Source organism: Sinocyclocheilus grahami, unplaced genomic scaffold (assembly GCF_001515645.1).
Source record: "Sinocyclocheilus grahami isolate Dianchi unplaced genomic scaffold, SAMN03320097.WGS_v1.1 scaffold1177.1, whole genome shotgun sequence".
Classification (NCBI taxonomy): domain Eukaryota; kingdom Metazoa; phylum Chordata; class Actinopteri; order Cypriniformes; family Cyprinidae; genus Sinocyclocheilus; species Sinocyclocheilus grahami.
In genome coordinates this window covers 61,170-81,449 of record NW_015506356.1, presented here as the reverse complement: position 1 = coordinate 81,449, position 20,280 = coordinate 61,170, and the positions used below count along the sequence as shown (strand labels likewise).

General features: G+C 36.9%; 1 protein-coding gene across 1 annotated transcript in view; it reads left to right on the top strand.

The window, feature by feature from the left end:
* rictora (RPTOR independent companion of MTOR, complex 2 a) overlaps nucleotides 1–19,525 on the top strand; it is a 48,185-nt gene extending 28,660 nt beyond the window's left edge. The window contains exons 27-38 of the mRNA XM_016253365.1: nucleotides 3,231–3,318; nucleotides 3,408–3,500; nucleotides 3,610–3,716; nucleotides 4,637–4,866; nucleotides 5,905–6,883; nucleotides 9,402–9,579; nucleotides 9,714–9,798; nucleotides 10,497–10,700; nucleotides 10,791–10,946; nucleotides 16,675–16,798; nucleotides 16,881–17,019; nucleotides 17,996–19,525. Of these exons, the coding sequence (XP_016108851.1) occupies nucleotides 3,231–3,318; nucleotides 3,408–3,500; nucleotides 3,610–3,716; nucleotides 4,637–4,866; nucleotides 5,905–6,883; nucleotides 9,402–9,579; nucleotides 9,714–9,798; nucleotides 10,497–10,700; nucleotides 10,791–10,946; nucleotides 16,675–16,798; nucleotides 16,881–17,019; nucleotides 17,996–18,067 (2,455 nt within the window). The 3' untranslated portion in view covers nucleotides 18,068–19,525. The remainder of the gene's footprint in view (nucleotides 1–3,230; nucleotides 3,319–3,407; nucleotides 3,501–3,609; nucleotides 3,717–4,636; nucleotides 4,867–5,904; nucleotides 6,884–9,401; nucleotides 9,580–9,713; nucleotides 9,799–10,496; nucleotides 10,701–10,790; nucleotides 10,947–16,674; nucleotides 16,799–16,880; nucleotides 17,020–17,995) is intronic.
* Nucleotides 19,526–20,280: the final 755 nt, after the last annotated feature.

Genomic DNA, 20,280 nt, shown 5'->3' with positions numbered 1-20,280 from the left:
TATTCAAAATATTGCTATAAACTATAATAGTATCTTAGTGAAACTAAAATATCACTGGTTTTGAGTCTTCATTTGAAAAACATAATAAAATAAACTAGATTTGTTTGACATTTAAGAGTCGATATATGGCAGATAACGGTGATATCCATCCTATAAGATTCTTGTAAAACCTTCTCAAGTGCTTCTGACTGTATAGTTGAATATCGATTGATATCAGATGAACTTTGTAGCAATTCTCCCTGTTTGTATTGTTACAGAACTGCCGTATGTACGCCACCAAACACCTGCGTGTGCTGCTGCGCGCTAACGTTGAGTTCTTCCGTAACTGGGGGATGGAGTTGTTAGTCACACAGCTGCATGACCACAACAAAACTGTTTCCATGGAGGCCCTGGACATCCTGGACGAAGCCTGTGAAGAGAAGGTAATCAGCATCACCGCTGCAGCAAGTTGAGGATGACATGCAGATCATTAGTTCATGTAGTTTCAGATATGAATATATATGATGAATGTCTAAATATTTTGGTGATATGTTAAGCATTAAATAATGTAATACTTTGGTAATTTTATAAAATATTGCCCACGATACTGATTGATTTGTTTCAGTTAAATGTGTTTCTTACAGCAAGTCTAATGCTCTTTAATTCTGCTGTGTTGTGATCACTCCAGGCCAGCCTGCACGCTCTGATCCACATGAAACCAGCTCTGTCTCACCTGGGAGAGAAAGGCCTTCTGCTGCTGTTGAGGTAAAACAGTCTTGCTTTTCAGTTTAAGTGTGTTTGCTACATGAATGTATCGCTTAAAAAGAAACATTTTAGCTAGTTTCTCAAACTGGGGTTCATGAGTGAACTGCAGAGGATTTGTTGATGATAAAAAAAAAACATTTTAAATAATACAATTCTGAAATGTGTTTTGTGTATTTACATTTTTTTATGAAGTTATTGAGCAGTCATACATAAAGACAATATCTGAATCTGTTAAAGGTATAACATTAAATATTTAAATAAGCTCATACGTTGTTGTACTCCTCGTTTGTAAGTCATCTGCTAAAAGAATAAATGTAATGTGCTAAATGTCTCTCTGCTCTCCTCTGTAGGTTCCTGTCCATCCCAAAGGGCTTCTCTTACCTCAATGAAAGAGGCTACGTCAACAAACAGCTCGATAAATGGCAGAAGGTGAAAGCATCAAAGCAGTGACTCTTTCTCAACCTGTGGTTTGACGCCTGTGTCTGTGTTTGTTTCTCTTGAATGTAGATGTATTGAGCCGTGTGTGTTTTTGCAGGAGTATAATCTGAAGTATGTGGACATGATTGAGGAGCAGTTGAATGAAGCTCTTACAACATACCGCAAACCTGTTAATGGAGACAACTACGTCCGCCGCAGCAACCAAAGGTCTTAGCACTCCTTGATAAAGGGCTTGTGATTAAAGAAGTCAGTTATTAATATATTAGCAAATTACTAATACTATTGCGCATACTTAAAGGGATAGTTCACCCGAAATGAAAATTGTCATCATTTACTCATCCTCAAGTTGTTCCAAATCTGTATGCGTTTCTGATATTCTGAAGATATTCTGAAGAACAATTGATGGTTGCCATTGACTTGCATAGTATAGAAAAAAATACTATGGAAGTCAATGGCTACCATCAACTGTGTGGTTAACAACATTCTTCAGAATGTTTTCTTTCATGTCCAGCAGAAGAAAGAGACTCAATGAGGAATAGAAAAATAAAAATTTTAAGTTTTGGTTGAACTATCCCTTCAACGTTAGTGATTTGAACAAGTCCTTGACCCTAGGCATGAATTAAAGGGGGTCATATGGTGCTGCTAAAAAAACATAATTTTGTGTATTTGGTGTAATGAAATGTGTTTATGCGGTTTAAGGTTCAAAAAACATTATTTTCCACATACTGTACATTGTTTCTCCTCTATGCCCCGCCGTTCTGAAACACTTCCATTTTTACAAAGCTCATCGGTCTGAAAAGCGAGGTGTGCTCTGATTGGCCAGCTATTATCCAGTACGTTGTGATTGGCCGAATACCTCAAGCGTGTGACGGAAATGTTACGCCATTACCATACTGTGATGCCCTGTCCGGCCGGAGCGACGAGACAAAAACATTAAAACTCATTATAAACGAGGCATTTGTTGCATCCAGTGGGGAAATAATTACGGATTATAATGACTTGTACTGTCTTTTTACGCTTTGCATCGCGCCGCGTAAACATAAACATAAAACCATGTCTGCGTTTGTGATCAGAGAAATGACAAACAACAAGTGCTACTCTACACTGCTCAAAACTCGCGTTTGAATCGTCAGTGGCAAATTCTTTATATATAAAAAACGTACTAACAGTCTTTGAGTCAGAACAGCCGGCATTGTAGTCTACTCTACCAGGATCAGGAAACAGTCCTCCATAAAATGTGCTGCACATATCTGAATATTTGGGTTGAAGTGTTCTGGAACAGTGTTGTAAATACAACTTAACCACTGATTTCTAGTCGTGTCCTCTTTTTGAAGGCCAAACAAAGTAGTTTCGCTTTCACAATGAAACACACAGCGTCACACACCTTGAGTGTAAGCTGCGGCCGGAGGATTCGACGAAAGAGCGTCCAGCGGGCTTGCGGTAACCACATGTGTTTGACTCCGCTTTTATCGATATCGTCCTCTTTTGGAAGGCCAAACAAAGTAGTTTCGCTTTCACAACGAGAAACACTGCGCCTTCACGACATGGCTGCAGCAACAATACGAGAATAAAAGTTACGCCTTCTTTCTTTGTGTGAACATTTGGGCGGCGTTATGCAAATCTTCCCACATCGTGACGTAGATATGTGGGGGCGTGTTAGAACGAGCCGTTTTAGGTAGGCGTGGCTGACTCTTACATTTTATAAAAAATATCTCTTTGGATTTGAGACTTTAGTCTTTGCAACTTTACAGATCTTCTTTATGCACCAAGAGCTTGTAACACTCCAAAGAGAAAGGAAAAATTGAAATCGCATCATATGACCCCTTTAAAGATGTTATTGTTAACTAAAACTAAAACTATTACAATCGTTTTCGATAATTGACATAAAATAAAAAATATAATAAATTATAAAAGCTTCCCTGGCTCAAAATGAAAATGAAAACTCTAAACAATAAAAGCTATAGATAAATAATAGCTAAAATAACACTGTTATGAATATATATTAACATAATGTATACTTTTTTTAAATCAAAACATTTATCTTATAGGTTACAGAGGCCAAATGTGTTTCTCCCTGTGCATTTATATGGGCAGTTGGTCCATGATAAAACCGGCTGCCTGCTGCTGGAAGCTCAGGTACCCAATTACACGTATGCTGCTTGCTATGGCTGTGTAGCATTGTTTGTTTTTGTGCACTTATGTGTTAATCTTTGTGTGTTTGTTAGGGTGTTATCCCGGATCTCAGCTACACAGTCCGATCTCCAGTGTTGGATAAATGGGAAGGCATTAAACAGCTGAAGGCGGCTCTATGGGCTCTGGTCAGTGATTGTTTTTGCATACTGTTTGTACTAGGATCTCCTTGAATGTCTCTGGTTTCATTGTAAGCAAGTTTTTGGCTTTAATATTTGTCTTTTTTTAATATTTCAGGGCAACATTGGCAGCTCAAACTGGGGTCTGAACCTCCTACAGGAGGAGAACGTGATTCCAGATATTATTGTTCTGGCTCAGCACTGTGAGGTTCTGTCCATACGTGGGTAAGACTGCCTAATTTAGGAATGTATTTGGTTATTTACAACTTAATGCACATGAACAGAATCTGTGGGAATAATACACATGCTAGCAAGGGGCAGATACGTAACATAGTGTAATCCAATATATATTCATTCTGTAAGATCTTTCAAGGTCACGACTTTAAAATGTGTCTACTAGCTTGATGTAAAAAACAGTGTTTACATGCAGTTTGAGATCAGTAAGATTTTTTTTTGTTAAGAAATTGATACTTTTGTTCAGTGTGGATCCATTAAATTGATCAAAAGTAACCGTAAAGACATTTATAATTCTATTTCAAATAAATGCTGTTCTTTTGAATGTTCTGTTCAGCACAGAATCCTGAAAAATAAATCCGTTTCCACAAAAATATTTTAGCATATTAGAATGATTTCTGAAGGATCATGTGACACTGAAGACTGGCGTAATGATGCTGAAAATTCAGCTTTGCATCACAGGAATAAATTACAATTTAAAATGTATTACAATCGTAAACGCTTCTTTTAAATTGTAGTAATATTTCACTGTTTTTACTGTATTTTCACTCAAATAAATGCAACCTTGGTGAGCATAAGAGACCTTTCAGGAACATTTAAAAAATCATGCTGACCCCAAACTCTTGCACTGTAGTGTTTAACCAGAAATTCCTGAAACATTGTCTCATTTCAAATGGATAATTTGAACTTTGTCAAGTCAAGTCAAACAGCAACATTTTTTATGCTTTACAAAGTTGAGCACTTTTAAACCTTCCTCTTCCTTTTGCTTTGACACTCTCAGTATATTTTTGATTTGCCAGAGTGTTCCAAGTTTGACTGTATGTGGACAGATAACTTAAATAATAGTAGTCCAAATAGCAATAAACCTGCAGCATATATCCAGTAAATAACAAGCAGTGCTGTCTGTGCAGTACGTGTGTGTATGTGCTGGGCGTGATCAGCCGCACACGGCAGGGCAGTGATGTGCTGAAGGCTTTGGGATGGGACTCCGTTCGGCACAGCCGCAGGCAGCAGTGGCCTGTCGTCCCTGATGAAGTGGATGCTCCGCTACCCAGCGAACTGTCATCAGTGCCCAGCACGCTCAGCCTCAACTCGGAGTCCACCAGCTCACGCCACAACAGCGAGAGCGAAAGTCAGCCCAGTGAGTCAATGCACATGCTTAACATGTCAACCCCCTTGTTTGCAAGTAAAATATCTAAATATCCTTAAGCGAGATAGATTTAGTAGTTGCATAATTGTTTAGAGAGGTTCTATCATCAGTTATACTTGATCATTTTGCACCACATCTCTAAATTCACTAATTATGCCAATGGAGGAAGATAGAAAATACTACTCTTTCAAGATGAATTCTCTGAAAACATGTTACATTTCATTTTTTTTTTATTTATTAGTTTTTATTTCTTGTTTAAAGTAAATTGACCTTGTTTAAAGGATGTTTACATTTACATTATACATTTAGCAGATGCTTTTATTCAAAGCAACTTACAAAAGAGGAACAAAAGCAATTAGTCCTAGAGCCAACGATATGCCTATTTGTAATATACTACAGTATTAATAATAAACTTGATTTGAAAGCAAGCTAGAAAGCTGTTTTTTTAGATAAGTATTTTATTTTTTCATTAAATTTTTTTTGGAAAACAAGACAAAATACTGATTGACAAAATATTTTTTTGCAGTGTTTACTATTTTGTTTTTGTGCTTGATTTAATTGAATCTCTTGTTTCGCTCACTAGTATGTCAGATTATGGAAGTAAATTGGGTTATGAATTATGTCATGCTGATTGTAATCAGTATTATTTAATATTATTTATTAATATTTTGAATTAGCTTTTTAATATTTTCAGTGTTCATTTTAATTTTAGTTTTAGTAATTTTGTTATATGCTTTTTTTATTATTAAGTTTATTTATTTTAATACTTATTTAATACTTACTAATTTTAGCACTTCACCTTAAACTTGTTTTTCTTTTCTTTTTTAGTTGCCAAGGCAAAATTTCACATTTTCATTTCAAGTTTTTCATCTATTATTTGTTTTATTTTATTTCAGCTTTATTTCAGTTAAGACTATTTTAATAGTTTAGTTAAAAACATGCACACAAACAAATGTATGCATAAATAGCCATTGCAATCTGTTGTTTTGTGTTTTACATCCATTGTGATACTGTACTTTTCGCTCTTAGGTTTGTATTTCGTGGATGACGATCGCGAGGGTTTGGACATGTACGAGGACTCTTCTCTCAGTATGCACACAAAAACCTCAAAGGACAGAAGCCCCTTCACCATTCTGACCCCTTCACATCTCCGAAACCGCTTTCTGAACTCCCTGTCTCTGCCCAGTAAGAAGGGACGGAGCCCCAGTGACACTAAAGGCACGACAAACGCGGGAAAATCTCCCGAGGAGCTCCGGCTCATGCGGCGCAACCGGACCATAACAGAGCTCTCTAACTATTCTCCAGGCCAATCGGGGCAGAGCGAGGTCTTTTATAATGGCAGTCGCATGCCTCGCAGCCCAACGGTCAGCCTTGAGACTTCGTTTGTGGGTATAAAAGCACTAGCAGAGCCGTATGGCACTGAGGGATGCTCTTATTTGGACGGCACTGGTCAACATAAGGCCGTGACCCCGGGCGACGGCGCCTCCGTGATGCCAGGCGGCGGCACGTTTAAGAGCCGCAGTCATAGCTTCAACACGGACACGACCACCAGTGGCATCAGCTCCATGAGCTCATCCCCTTCCCGAGAGCCCGCCTCCTCCATCGCCATGGATACGGACTGCGCCAGCCTCAACACGGTGGTCAGCGCCAAAACTGTGAAAATGCAACACTCGCTCAGTCCTCAGTCCAACCACAACCACATCCTGTTGTCCAAGTCCAATTCCACCTCGCTGGTTCCTCTGGGGTCGGCACACACGCTGCCGCGCAGGGCGCATTCGCTGAAGTCGCCCTCGGTGGCCACGATCAAGAGCCTGGTGGACTGCAGCTACATCTACACGAGCCACCGTGATGCGCTGGGATACGCCACGCTGAAACGGCTGCAGCAGCAGAGGATCCACCCGTCTCTCTCACACAGCGAAGCGCTGGCGTCTCCCGCTAAAGATGTGCTGTTTACAGACACCATCACCATGAAAACACGCAGCCTCGACTCACGGCTCACCCCACGCAGGTACACAGCATTCATTTGATACTTTTTCGTCTTTCATTTAACTACTAAATATGATGCATATTTATCTTGGAGTATTTTACATGCGTGTATACATATGGGTGAATAGTACCACTTTTTTTATTTTTTTTACCATTTATAGATCATGATTGTTTTTACTCCCTTTATGATAATTCAATTGGAATTGATACTTAGATCTCGATTCATACAGAAATGCGATCTCATTTCTAAATGACGGTGATTCACTTGCACCTATTTCCCTGCATTCAGATCACGCTGCATTCACGTGTTGGGGAACTGAGCGTGTGCAATTTCATGCGTCTGCCCTGTCTTATGTGACCCTGGAGCACAAAAGCAGTCTTAAATCGCTGGGGAATATTTGTAGCAATAGCCAAAAATACATTGTATGGGTCAAAATGATAGATTTTTCTTTTATGCCAAAAATCATTAGGTCATGTTCCATAAAGAGATTTTGTAAATATATCAAAACTTAATTTTTGATTAGTAATATGCATCGCTAAGAACTTCATTTGGACAACTTTAAAGGCGATTTTCTCAATATTTAGATTTTTTTGCACCCTCAGATTCCAGATTTTCAAATAGTTGTATCTCGGCCAAATATTGTCCAATCATAACAAACAATACATCAATGGAAAGCTTATTGATTTTCAAAAAGATTGACCCTTAAGACTGGTTTTGTGGGCCAGGGTCACATATATTAGTGAAACAATATCAGTTGTCAGAAGATGAAAGCGATATATTTGTTGTAGTAAGGGGATCTCCTGTGTCAGTGCTGTTCAGTGCATGATGTGTTGCTGTTCGATTTACGCTTGGAAAGTGGCGCTCAAAGTTAAATTAATTTCAACACCTTAATACAAGAATGAATCTGCGTTTTAAGTGTATTCGTTGAATAGATGGTTTAATGATGACGCATTAATAAAGACAGTCCCTAACAATGTAAAGGTCCTTGCACACTGAGTCCGAAATTTTTGTGTTTTTCCGGGGTTTTTTTCTTCGTATTCGTCATCCTTTCCTATCAAAATGCTTGCTACGGATGCGAAAACGCAGAAAATCGAACCTGGTCCGAATTTTTTTATGACGGATGAAAGTTTCGGAGGCAGTGTGTAAACGTGATTGACACAACGTGAGGTCGTATTTATTTTTCAACGTGCAAAAATTTCGGACGAAAAATTCGGACTCAGTGTGCAGAGACCTTAACTGCAATGACTGATGGCCCTCACTTAATGGGTTACAGTTTTGTTCAGTTTAACATCAGGTTTTTAATAAGCCGAAGTATCTTAATATAGATAGTTTTGTGAAAGCTCAGTTTTTAAAGGCCTATTAGAATGTTCATTGTAAAATGAGTATTTGTTGTGCTTATTTCTCAATTAATACAACAATAAACAACATTACTGTAAATAATACAATGAAGGCAGCATCTGTGATATTATTTTATCTGTAAAAAAAGGTTAACAGTGAAAGTCAACAGAGAGCTTACATATCACTTGTATTGGGATCGGTATCAGCCGATTATAATGTTAGTTTTTTTAATTATTATTGTTTACATTTTAATTATTTATGTTCAACAGCTTACAGCTTTTAAGTTATTCACTTTAAGGGGTCTAAAATAAGTCTAGAACTTTATTATAACTGAAAGTCCTGTATAGAGAGCTCTTTTTTTTTTTTTTTGCTCGAGTGCAATAAATGTTTTGGTTGAAAAAATTAGAATTGTGTGAAAGAATCGTGATCTCAATTCCCGTGCTTCACTTTTTAGCAAGAATCGTGCAGCCCTACTGTAGAGTACAAGGCAACGTCCTGTCCCATGTGACTACAGTTCCACTGTTATTTTCCCCCAAATATTTTCACCATCTTTCACTCATTCAGTCACATTTTATGACGGGTGAGTCACAAGATACTAATGCACCTCAAAGACTCAAAAGGTCAGATGCTTGTGGAAACAGTCCTTTAGGAAAACCGCAAACCTGGTTGATGTAGTGCTGAATCCAATTCCACCTCGACTCAAACAACTAAAACAGCTTAGTAACATCTTTGGCTGCACCCTTATTCACACGCTTTTAGATAGTCCAGTTGGGACAGTGTCTAGTTCTTCTTATTGGATACATCATGTTCGTGACTTATCATGTTTATAATGATAAAATCCAGCAGAAACGGCTTATTCGCAAAATCATCCTAGCTTACTATTTTCTTCATACTATAATTTGGTAAGCACTACTATATTGCATACTGTTTGCATACTATTGCATACTATTTAGTTTGTGTATTGGGATACAGCCTTTGTGTTCACACAGAATTACAGCTGGGTGCTTTGTGGCAGGATTCAAATTAATTTCTGCATAAAGGTGGATGTCCAGGAGTAGTTGTTTTTAGTTGTTTCAGTCGTAAGTGTTGATTAGTAGCAGTTTTTCTGAACATTTGTTGACCGTACTAATAAAAGTGAAAGGTTTATAGGATTAACGCTAATGTTTTGCAGCGCGTGTGCTTGTGTTTGCTCTCCTCACAGGTTTTTGAAAGCTCTGAGTTTTGCGTCTCTGGATAAGGAGGACTTGCTGAGTCCGATCAATCACTCCACCCTGCAGCGCTGCTCTTCCCTGCGCTCCATGGTCTCTAGCGCCACCTTCGGCTGCAGTGAGGACTACATCGGCCTGGCACTGCCCCTGGACATCAACCACATGTTTCATGTACAGTTTGTTCTGTTCTTAGCTTATTTTTTTGTAGAAAGCTAAAAAAAAAAAAATTGTAGGTAGGGAAAATGACTGTTTTAATCGTTGAGTGTAAATTTTTGTTTACATATAAGATTTTGCTTTATTTTTAGATTAAAGAAACATCATATTTCCAGAAGAGAACAAGCCCTCCTGCTGGAGAAAAATCATCCAAATTTCTTTTTGGAGAATCTGATGGTATGACTGCTTGTAGCATCACCTTTATTATTCTGTATTTTTATTATTATTATTATTATTATCAGTAGTACTAGTAATAATAATAGTAATTTTAATAATTAAATACGAATTACCATTCTAAAGTTTGGGGTTGGTAAGATTTTTTTAATGTTTTTGAAGAAGTCTCTTATGCTCACCAAGGCTGCATTTATTTGATCTAAAATACAGTAACATCAGTAATATTATTAAATATTATCACCATTTTAAGGAACTATTTAAATATATTGGAATATATTTTGAAATTAAAATGTATTTCTGTGATGCTAAGCTGAATTTTCAGCACCATTACTCCAGTCTTCAGTGTCACATGATCCTTCAGATATCATTCCAATATGCTGATTTGCTGCTTAAGGAACTTTTCTTATTATTATTATCATCGATTTTTTATATTTTTGTGGAAACGGTGATACATTTTTTCCAGGATTCTTTGTTGAATACAGTGTTCAAAAGAATAGCGTTTATTTTGAATTATAAATCTTTTGTAACATTATAAACGTCTTTACTGTCACTTTAGATCAATTTAAGGTGTCCTTGCTGAATAAAAGTACAAATTTCTTTACCATTTTGGAGTTAGCAAGATTTTGTTTAGTGTATATAATTCTATATATATATTAAACAAATCGGTGGGTTTCTTGTGTCTGTTCTTGTGGGTTTCTTAGAGTCGTGTCATGGTCCTGCACTAAAGCCACAGATGAGTATAACAGAGCTGTTAAACAGCAGCCGGTCAGAACAGCACCACTTGCTGGGAGACGATAGTACAGGCCTACAGGAGCACACAGAGCAGAACTGCCTCTACTGCAGCGCTTTCACCGTCCTCGGCTCACACACACACAGCCACCTGAACAACACACACACTCGCACAGGTAAGCAAGGTTCTAGGTTCAAACCCCAGATTTAAGTAAAAATTAGTTGTTTAGTCTTATGTTGTCATACTTGAATCCTCTCTCCGGCAGATCTGTCTGATGGTTTCTCTCAGTGGCACAGCCAGCCTTCCCATAATCACCTGGAGGTGGTCGTGCAGTCCAAGTTCTCGGGGATCTCGGGCTGCAGCGATGCAGCCGTCAGTCAGGGTTCGGCCAGCAGCACTCCCAGCACAGAGCTCATACTGGGTGAGGATGAGACCAATTTCCATCAATGCACAGCACTGCTTCAGATTCCAAACCACATAGTGAGACAGAACTTTTCTTGAGGTTTTATGGAGGTCTCGATAAAGAATGAACATTTTTAGTTTTTTAGATTCTTTTTGTATTAAACTGGAACAATACAAAATTCAAAACAATTACAACATTCCCATCCTAACATGTATAATAATCAAATAAAAAAAACATTAATAATAAATAAATAAATAATAATAAACACAAGAACATAACTTAAACTACAGTTATCAGAATAGTATATTTTATTATTTTTAAATATTTAAAAAATACACTGTAAAAAAAATTCTGTAAAATCTACGGTAAAAAAACGGTTGCCGGGATTTTACCGTAAAAAATACGGTAGCAACGTTTTAGGTTTTACGGTTTTAGCTTAAGTTTACAGTTAAATACCGTAATTTTATTAACTGATATAATGTTAATATACCAACCTATTGAAGTACTGAAATCTGTTTTGAACCTTTGTAATACACTGATAACCACCAAATGCAGGAGGTGATGAGAAAGTCACATGATGAGCCAAAGCCCATCACAGGCAGCTTTTAAATAATGACATATATAGAAGGTGCACGGTGTTGTTCACACAAACACTAAACACCATCACGGTAACACACATGAAACTGAAATAATGCAATAAACATTCATTTAACAACATTAGGTGTAACACACAACCCTAATATACAAAACTGATAAGAAAAAACTAAGAAGAAACAGTTATTTCAACAACAAAACATCAAATTTGAAATGTAACGCAGGGAATTCTGGGAATGTCAATTTACGGTTATTCACTGTAAATTATACAGTCTTTTTCACTTCCAAAAACGGTACACTACCGTAAAATTAATGTCCAATACAGTTTTTTCACTGTATATAGTAGGGGAATTTACTGTTAACCATTTAGCAGTCTTTTACCGTTAAATTCACGGTCATTTTTTACAGTGTATAAATAAAAACTAGGGATGTAACGATTAACCGCGAGCCGGTTGAAAATCGATTCAAATATGTGACTATTCAAATCGGTTGAGATGCCAAACAAATTGTGATACAATTGGAGTAGGAGTTTATATGAATGTATCTTTGAGGGGAACTGACTGTCTTTAGAAAGGTTTATGTGGTATTTTCTTTTCATCTTACTCCTGAACAATGCATATTAAAGTAGTGTTCGTAAGCGCAGCTCTGCTTTGTTTACAGCGGTAATCCAGGAAGCACTGTATCATTGCTGTTCATAAGCGCCACCTGCTGTCAGAGAGTGAATACTTGGGCTCGTCTGCTGTTTCGTTCAGATAGGTTTTATGTAGTATAGTTTCACAAAACTAAAGTCAGACCATTCTGTTTTTGCTTCAAATTTCGAAATTATACAGTCTAATTTAGATTAAAAACTACTCATGTTGCATCTTTGTTTGGATCATGATTAAAATCCAGTGGTTGCCTCTCATTTTTAATGGAAAGAGCACAGACAAAGCCTTAAAGGGTTAGTTCACCCAAAAATGTGTTTTACTTACCCTTGAAGCATCCTAGGTGTATATGACTTTCTTCTTTCAGAAGAATCCTGTCGGAGTTATATTAAAAATTGTCCTGGCTATTCCAAGCTCTATGATTGCAGTCAGCGGGTGTTGCAGAGAAAGCTCGCGCATTCATAATAAAACGTGCCGCAGACGGCTCCGGGGGGTGAATAAAGGCTCCCTGTAGCGAATCCATGTGTTTTTGTAAGAAAAATATCCATAATAAACACTTTTCTGTCACTTCCGCTGACTGTCATACACTGAATCAGGATGACGTACAGTGTTGGGAGTAATGCATTACAAAAGTAATAATATTACAGTAGTATATAACTTTTTGCTGTAACGCAGTAATATAACATATTACTAATAAAATTTGGGTAATATTATTAGTCGTTACAATCTCAGTAACGCAAGTTACAACAACATATTACTCACACCGCAAAACAGCACCAGAGAAAAAATTCTGCCCTGCTCTTTATATTGAAGTAATTTTGTCTCTTGTTGTCTCAGAGAATATGCGATGTTAATGCAGCGTTAGAAACGCATTCATAATAAAACGTGCCGCAGATGGCTCCGGGGGATGAATAAAGGCCCCCTGTAGCGAATCCATGTGTTTTTTAAAAGAAAAATATCCATATTTCAAACGTAATAAACACTTTTCTCTCGCTTCCGCTGACTGTCATACACTGAATCAGGATGACGTACAGTGTTGGGAGTAATGCATTACAAAAGTAATAATATTACAGTAGTATATAACTTTTTGCTGTAACGCAGTAATATAACATATTACTAATAAAATTTGGGTAATATTATTAGTCGTTACAATCTCAGTAACGCAAGTTACAACAACATATTACTCACACCGCAAAACAGCACCAGAGAAAAAATTCTGCCCTGCTCTTTATATTGAAGTAATTTTGTCTCTTGTTGTCTCAGAGAATATGCGATGTTAATGCAGCGTTAGAAAGCTCCGTACGTTTTTTTTTTATTTTTTACTTTCACTTTCTCTATAGTGAATTAACTAACGTTCACCGGCATAACTCTTGCGCACAGTTTGCGTGTTGCTTGCTTTTGTTGCTTGACCCCGCCCCCATAATATCAATCGTTTATAGGCCACATATTAGGCATTTTTTTAATGTTTATTTTTTTAATGTTAATGAAAGTAACATCAAAAACAGGGGAACATCATTAGGAAATCCTTGGGGGGGGGGCTGTGCCCGGGCTAAGCAAGTTTCTGATGGGCCCCGTCAAGCCCCGCCCTAGCGCCGCCACTGATTAGCCTAATTCGTTTTGGCTTGTTTAGCAACTTATATTTTTCATTCTTGTTTTCTTCTGAAACCGTTCAAATTTGCCTATAGGCTAGGTGTTGTGTTTATTGTTTGTACATTATAACATTTCGCTTTATTTACCGGTGTTATTTATGAATGTAATAATGTGGTTTCTGCTTATCTGTGTTTAACCTAAACTACAATGTAACATTAATGTAGACCTACATACCGGCATTTAAATATGATTTTATAATTGTATGCTATATAGACCTACCACATTACCCTCCACTGGGTGTAGAATGAGCAGCAATAAACTACATTTTGGCATTTTATAATACTTCTGTGGATATTTTGGTGAAAGTAACTCAAAAGTAGTGTAACGCATTACAATTCAGAGACAGTAATATTGTAATGTAACTAATTACTTTCAAAAGACAGTAACTAGTAATATATAATGTATTACATTTTGGAAGTCACTTGCCCAAACACTGATGGCGTAGCACGTCGGCGTTGCGTGATTAGTGACGAATGCGGAGAGAGAGAACAAAACAAAACGCCGGTCACGAATTAGAAGTACAAACTGAGGATTTGCAAAGAAAAATGTCAGAGGATTTCGATATAAGCCAAGAGGAGACTGGTTTTCCTTTGCTAAAGTAAGGAAACTTTGCTTCCCTTGCTCCTATAAACAAACTCATGAGACTAGCATATCTCAGAGGCGCGCGCTGCTCATACGCCATACGCCTTCCGCCAGAACTGCTTCAGTGTATGACAGTCAGCGGAAGCGAGAGAAAAGTGTTTATTACGTTTGAAATATGGATATTTTTCTTTTAAAAAACACATGGATTCGCTACAGGGGGCCTTTATTCATCCCCTGGAGCAGTCTGCGTCACGTTTTATTACGAATGCGTGAGCTTTATTTGACGACTTGAGGACCGTTCAACTACAATACCCGCGGACTGCAATGATAGAGCTTGGAATAGCCAGGACAATTTTTAATATAACTCCGACTGGATTCATCTGAAAGAAGAAAGTCATATACACCTAGGATGCTTCGAGGGCGAGTAAAACACAAGCTAATTAAAATTTTTGGGTGAACTAACCCCTTTAAGGCCAGGACACACTAAGCAGACGGTCGGCCGTCGGCGCAAGTGAGAGCTCTGATTGGATGTTCAGTTTAGCGAACGAGTCAGTGCCCGAGAATTAAAGCGAAAGTGATGAAAACAAGCACCTAAATGAAGGCGGTACAGACAGAAGGCTGTTTAAATGTTACGTGATCTTTCCCAATCATTCTAAAACGCAAATGTTTTCATAACAACATGAGTCACTTAAAATGATTAAAGTTATCAACGTTACTGATATGCAAAATGGTAAGCAAGCGCTGCTTTGTTTACGTTTCGTATATCTGCGTTTATCTCGCATATCTTTGTTTCGGTTTCTCATTTTGAATGATGAATATGTACTATTGATAGCTGCTGATATAGACAGTTAATTCCTCTCACGCATGCGCAGAACGCACGTGTTAGTTTGCTTGTCGGCTGTAGTCTGTGCGGTGTGTTCGAGCGACGCTTTTTGGTCCGACGCTGCCGACGCGAGGCGACAACACCGTCGGCTTTTGTCGCTGCTAGTTCTTTGAAGTCGGCTTGGTGTGTCCAGGCCTTTTGTTCATATTAAGAAATTTATTTTATTTGTGTAACTTGTTTGTTTTAAAATTTCTATTTATTTTTGTTATATTTCAATTTCACAAATCAACGTGCAGCAATAGCCTAATAAAACGACACCTTTTCATTTATCAAATCAAAATCGTGAATCGAATTGTGAGTTGAGTGAATCGTTACATCCCTAATAAAAACACAAATAAAAATATTTTTATTAGCATCACATTAAATATGACGTCTATTCTGACATGTTTCTCATCTAGATAACTGATAAGTGTTACGTTTTTTTCCAATTCTATTTTTATTCAATTTTGTTATACTCTCCAAAGGAACAACACAAGATGGAACGGTTAGAATTTTTCAAATCCAGCATATAAAATAATTTAATTAAAATAATAGTAACAATAACATAAGTTATGAAGTAAGTAGTATTACTAATGATGATAAGAAAGATAAAAAAATTAATTACAGTTATCAGAACAGTATCTGATATTGTTTAACTAAATTTAAAAACTAAAAAAATCTTTATTAGCATCAAATTAAATTTGACTACTATTCTGATGTTTTTTTTTATCTTGATAACTGATAAATGTTTAGTTTCAGTTCTTTTTTTCTTTTTTTTAATTCAATTTTGTTGTACTATCCAAAGGAACAACACAAAATACAGAATATTTACAAATTTTCCACCCTAATATGTATATTAATTAACTTAAAATAACAAATAAATAAAATTAGTATTGATAATAATAATAATAAACATTGACACTGACACTGACTTCCAGTTATCAGAACAGTGTCTGTTTTTTTTATTTTAAATAAATGAATAAGTAATATCATGTCAGGGGCCTCACAGTCATCATTATTTGACATTCCACTGATCTGCGTGTTAACAAATTGTATAAAAGGGGTGTTTATCTACTTTTTAGTAGATATTTGTTTAGCATGTATTAAACTAAAATGTCTAAACTTACATTTATTTGGATTTACTACTACATTGACAGGGTTAATATGTTAAATGTTAAAATTTTTTTTGATATCAAAATATCAAAATAATGTAAGAGGGCCAACACTGATATGGTCACAGATAAATTGTTCATTTCTAGGAGACCAAAAAACCCCCCGCAAGTAAAGTAAAAGCTAAAGCCAGCTACATTGTGGAGGGATTAACAATAAAACGTAAATCTAAATATTTTCATACAGTATACAAACAATAGAGGTCAATGGAAAGTCAAATGCACTCATGAATGTGTTTGTATAGGTGGAAAGGCGATATCTGAGGATGGACCGGCCTGCAGAGTTCTGTTGAGGAAAGAGGTTCTGCGACTCGTCATCAACCTCAGCTCTTCAGTCGGCACCAAAGGACACGAAACCGGACTGCTCACGTAAGAACAACCGAGAAATACTGTGCGAGTGTGTGTTCAGTGTTTGCTTTATGCCCACGTGACGTGCTGCTGCCCTCTGCAGGATAAAGGAGAAGTTTGCGTTCACTTTTGATGACATCTGCCTGTACTCTGAGGTGTCCTTCCTGCTGGCCAACTGCAGGTTTCGTCTGGCCTCACGCCGCTTCATCCAAGAGCTCTTCCAGGATGTGCAGTTCATTCCGGTACGGCGTCTCTCCTGAATGCCTCTATAACAAATCTCCACCAAAATACTTCAGACCAAAGGACTGATTGCTCAGAGAAGTTTGTAGTTTGTAACTTCTACATCTGTTTACAGACTGTATACTAGGGACCTTCAGAATTAAAAGCTCATTTTGACAACATTTTATGGAGTAAAATAAAATAATAATTAATAAATAAAAGTAGTAATAAAAATAAGAATATTACTTAAATTACAGTTATCAGCACAGTATTTGGTATTGTTTTTTTTAATAATTTTTTTTTTTTATTAGTGTCAAATTAAATATGACGTAAATTCTGACGCAGGTTTTTACTTTCTTTTTTTTCTCCAATTATATTTTAATATTTTTTATTATACTATCAAATTTGAACACTACAAAATATAGAACAATTACAACTTTCCCATGTAATTTTGCATTAAAAACATGAATAAGCATACACACACACACACACACACACATATATTACTTTTATTCAACAAGGATGCATTAAATTGGTCAAAAGTGACATTTTAAAGACCGATTTCTCTTTCAGGTCAATTTTGAACTTTCTATTCATCAAAGAATCCTGAAAAAAATGTATCACAGTTTACACAAAAATATTAAGCATCACAACTGTTTTCAACATCGATGATGAAATGTTTCTTGAGCAGCAAATCAGCACATCTGAATGATTTCTGAAGGATCATGTGATGCTGAAGACTGGAGTAATGATGCTGAAAATTCAGCTTTGCATCTCAAAAATAAATTACACTTCAAAATATATTCAAATAGAAAACAATTATTTGAAGTTGTAAAAATATTACTGACTTTTTCTGTATTTTTGATTAATAAATGGAGCCTTAGCGAGCCTTGGTAGCCTAAATGTAAATATTTTTCAGCAATTTTTGAATCAAATATTATGACTTGTAAAAACCCATATCAGTCGACCACAAGTGTTTGACTCTGTTTCTATCTCCAGCTGTATGATGAAGCTGAAGCAGTGCTGAATAAACCACCGCAGCCTGTTCCTGTGGAGACTGAAGAGTCTTGATACCTCGGTCAGCTTCCTGAACACCTCTCTGCTGTTATCCCATCCTCTCATATGGCACAGACAGACACGCATGGAGGACGAGGAAGGAATCGCTTACAGGAACACCGAAACAAGCCCCTGGACTTCAGACGGTGTTTCTGAAGGGGAGCAGTTTACCAAATAATGTCTTCAGACTGTGAAACAGGTGAACCGCTTCACATGGTCTGAACATACGGATGGACGTGTTCACAAAGAACGATTTAAATGAAAAAGCTGTTTACACTTTAAGAGCGCCAGATGCACAAATGAGAGAGATGCTTCTCTGCACTGGTGTTTGTACATATCCACCCCATCCCGATATTTCAAAATATCACACAAACACTACAAAGAATTCAGCGCAAATGATTTGACGATGAATTTAGGACTTCCAGAACTGAAAGAATGGGCGAAACATTGATTACATTTGTACTATTTATTAGTTTCTTTTCTTTTGTACGTGTGTGTTTGGATTTTTTATGACCTCCAGACAATCAGAATTCAGTGTTTTGGAGTTAAAAAAAAAAAACACAGCGATATTTGAACCCTTAGCATCACACATTTTTGGAAATCTGTCATCCGCATACCGTCTCAAATACTCTCGCAGGAAATTCTCCTCCAAAAGACGCAGGCGAAGCACACGCACACATACTCGATCACAGAGCTAGTTCGACTGATAATAGTCTGGATGTTTTCATCAACTCCAGGGTGGGTCTCACGAAGTCCAGGTTGTATTTCACCTCATTTATGATTACTGTAAAGCTGAATTCTGTGAGAAATGTTCTTGATTATCATGAAAATTGAGTCGCAATGCAAAAGATCTTCATGGAAAAATGAATTGCATCTTTTGTAATCTGATTTTGGATTGAAATGTGACCCGGACATGTGAGGTTCACCCATTAATTTGGATCGGACGAACAGCGGTTATTAAATTTCTGCATAAAACCTTTGCAGACTCATTCTCCATATCATACTAGACTCGTCTGGTGCTGTGGTCTGCTCACCATACACTGATCTGATGCTGATCGGTGATACGGTGGTGGTTAGTTTGGACTCAGACCTATAGGTAATTAAACCAGAAGTGAAACATAATCATGCATGGTATCATTTTATTGACATATGATTAATAAAAGTGATCATCAAGTACCTTTGAAGGAATAGGAGTTCAATACAAGTCATAGTACAATACATAATACAAGTCTTTGGTTTGATGTTGATTACAACAGAAAATCGTTTTGGCTGTGTAAGCAGTCCAGAGCATGAATTAAAAAATTAAGCCCATTTTAGGACCAATAATGTTTTTTTTTTATGTGACAATTAAGCACATTTCCATTAAATATTCAGATTGTAATGTGAAAATTGCTAAATATTTATACACACCATGGTAATATTTGTTGTACTGTCTTGATGCTGATTTTTTTTTTAAAAACAATTTTTATGTACTTGTGGTATTGCGTATGAAAATCACTTGAGAATAATGGGAATTAGAGTGGGATTTGATTTTTTTAATTAATTATGACAGTAAAGTTACACTGAAAATAGTAATAGTCCTAAATACAGGCAGAATTTTCTTTATGTAAAATATATACTTTTTTATACATACACTTTTATATTTTTTGTTTTAGCATTCTGAAATGTTCATGTCGATTTAAAGGGGTCATATGGTGCTGCTAAAAAGAACATTATTTGGTGTAATGAAGTGTTCATGCGGTTTAAAATTCAAAAAACACATTATTTTCCACATACTGTACATTGTTTCTCCTCTATGCCCCGCCTTTCTGAAACGAGTCGATTTTTACAAAGCTCATCGGTCTGAAAAGCGAGGTGTGCTGTGATTGGCCAGCTATCCAGTGCGTTGTGATTGGCCGAATACCTCAAGCGTGTGACGGAAATGTTACGCCCCTTACCATACTGTGATGCCGTGTCCGGCCGGAGCGATGATTCAAAAACATTAAAACCCATTATTAACGAGGCATTTGGTGCATCCAGTGCAACATTATACTGTCTTTTTACTCGTTGCATTGCGCCGCGTAAACATAAAACCATGTTTGCATTTGTGATCGGAGAAATGACAAACAAGTGCTACTCTACACTGCTCAAAACTCACGTTTGAATCGTCAGTGGCAAATCCTTTAAATATAAATATGTACTTACAGGCTGTGAGTCAGAAGCGCCAGACTGTCCTTGCAAAGTTGGAA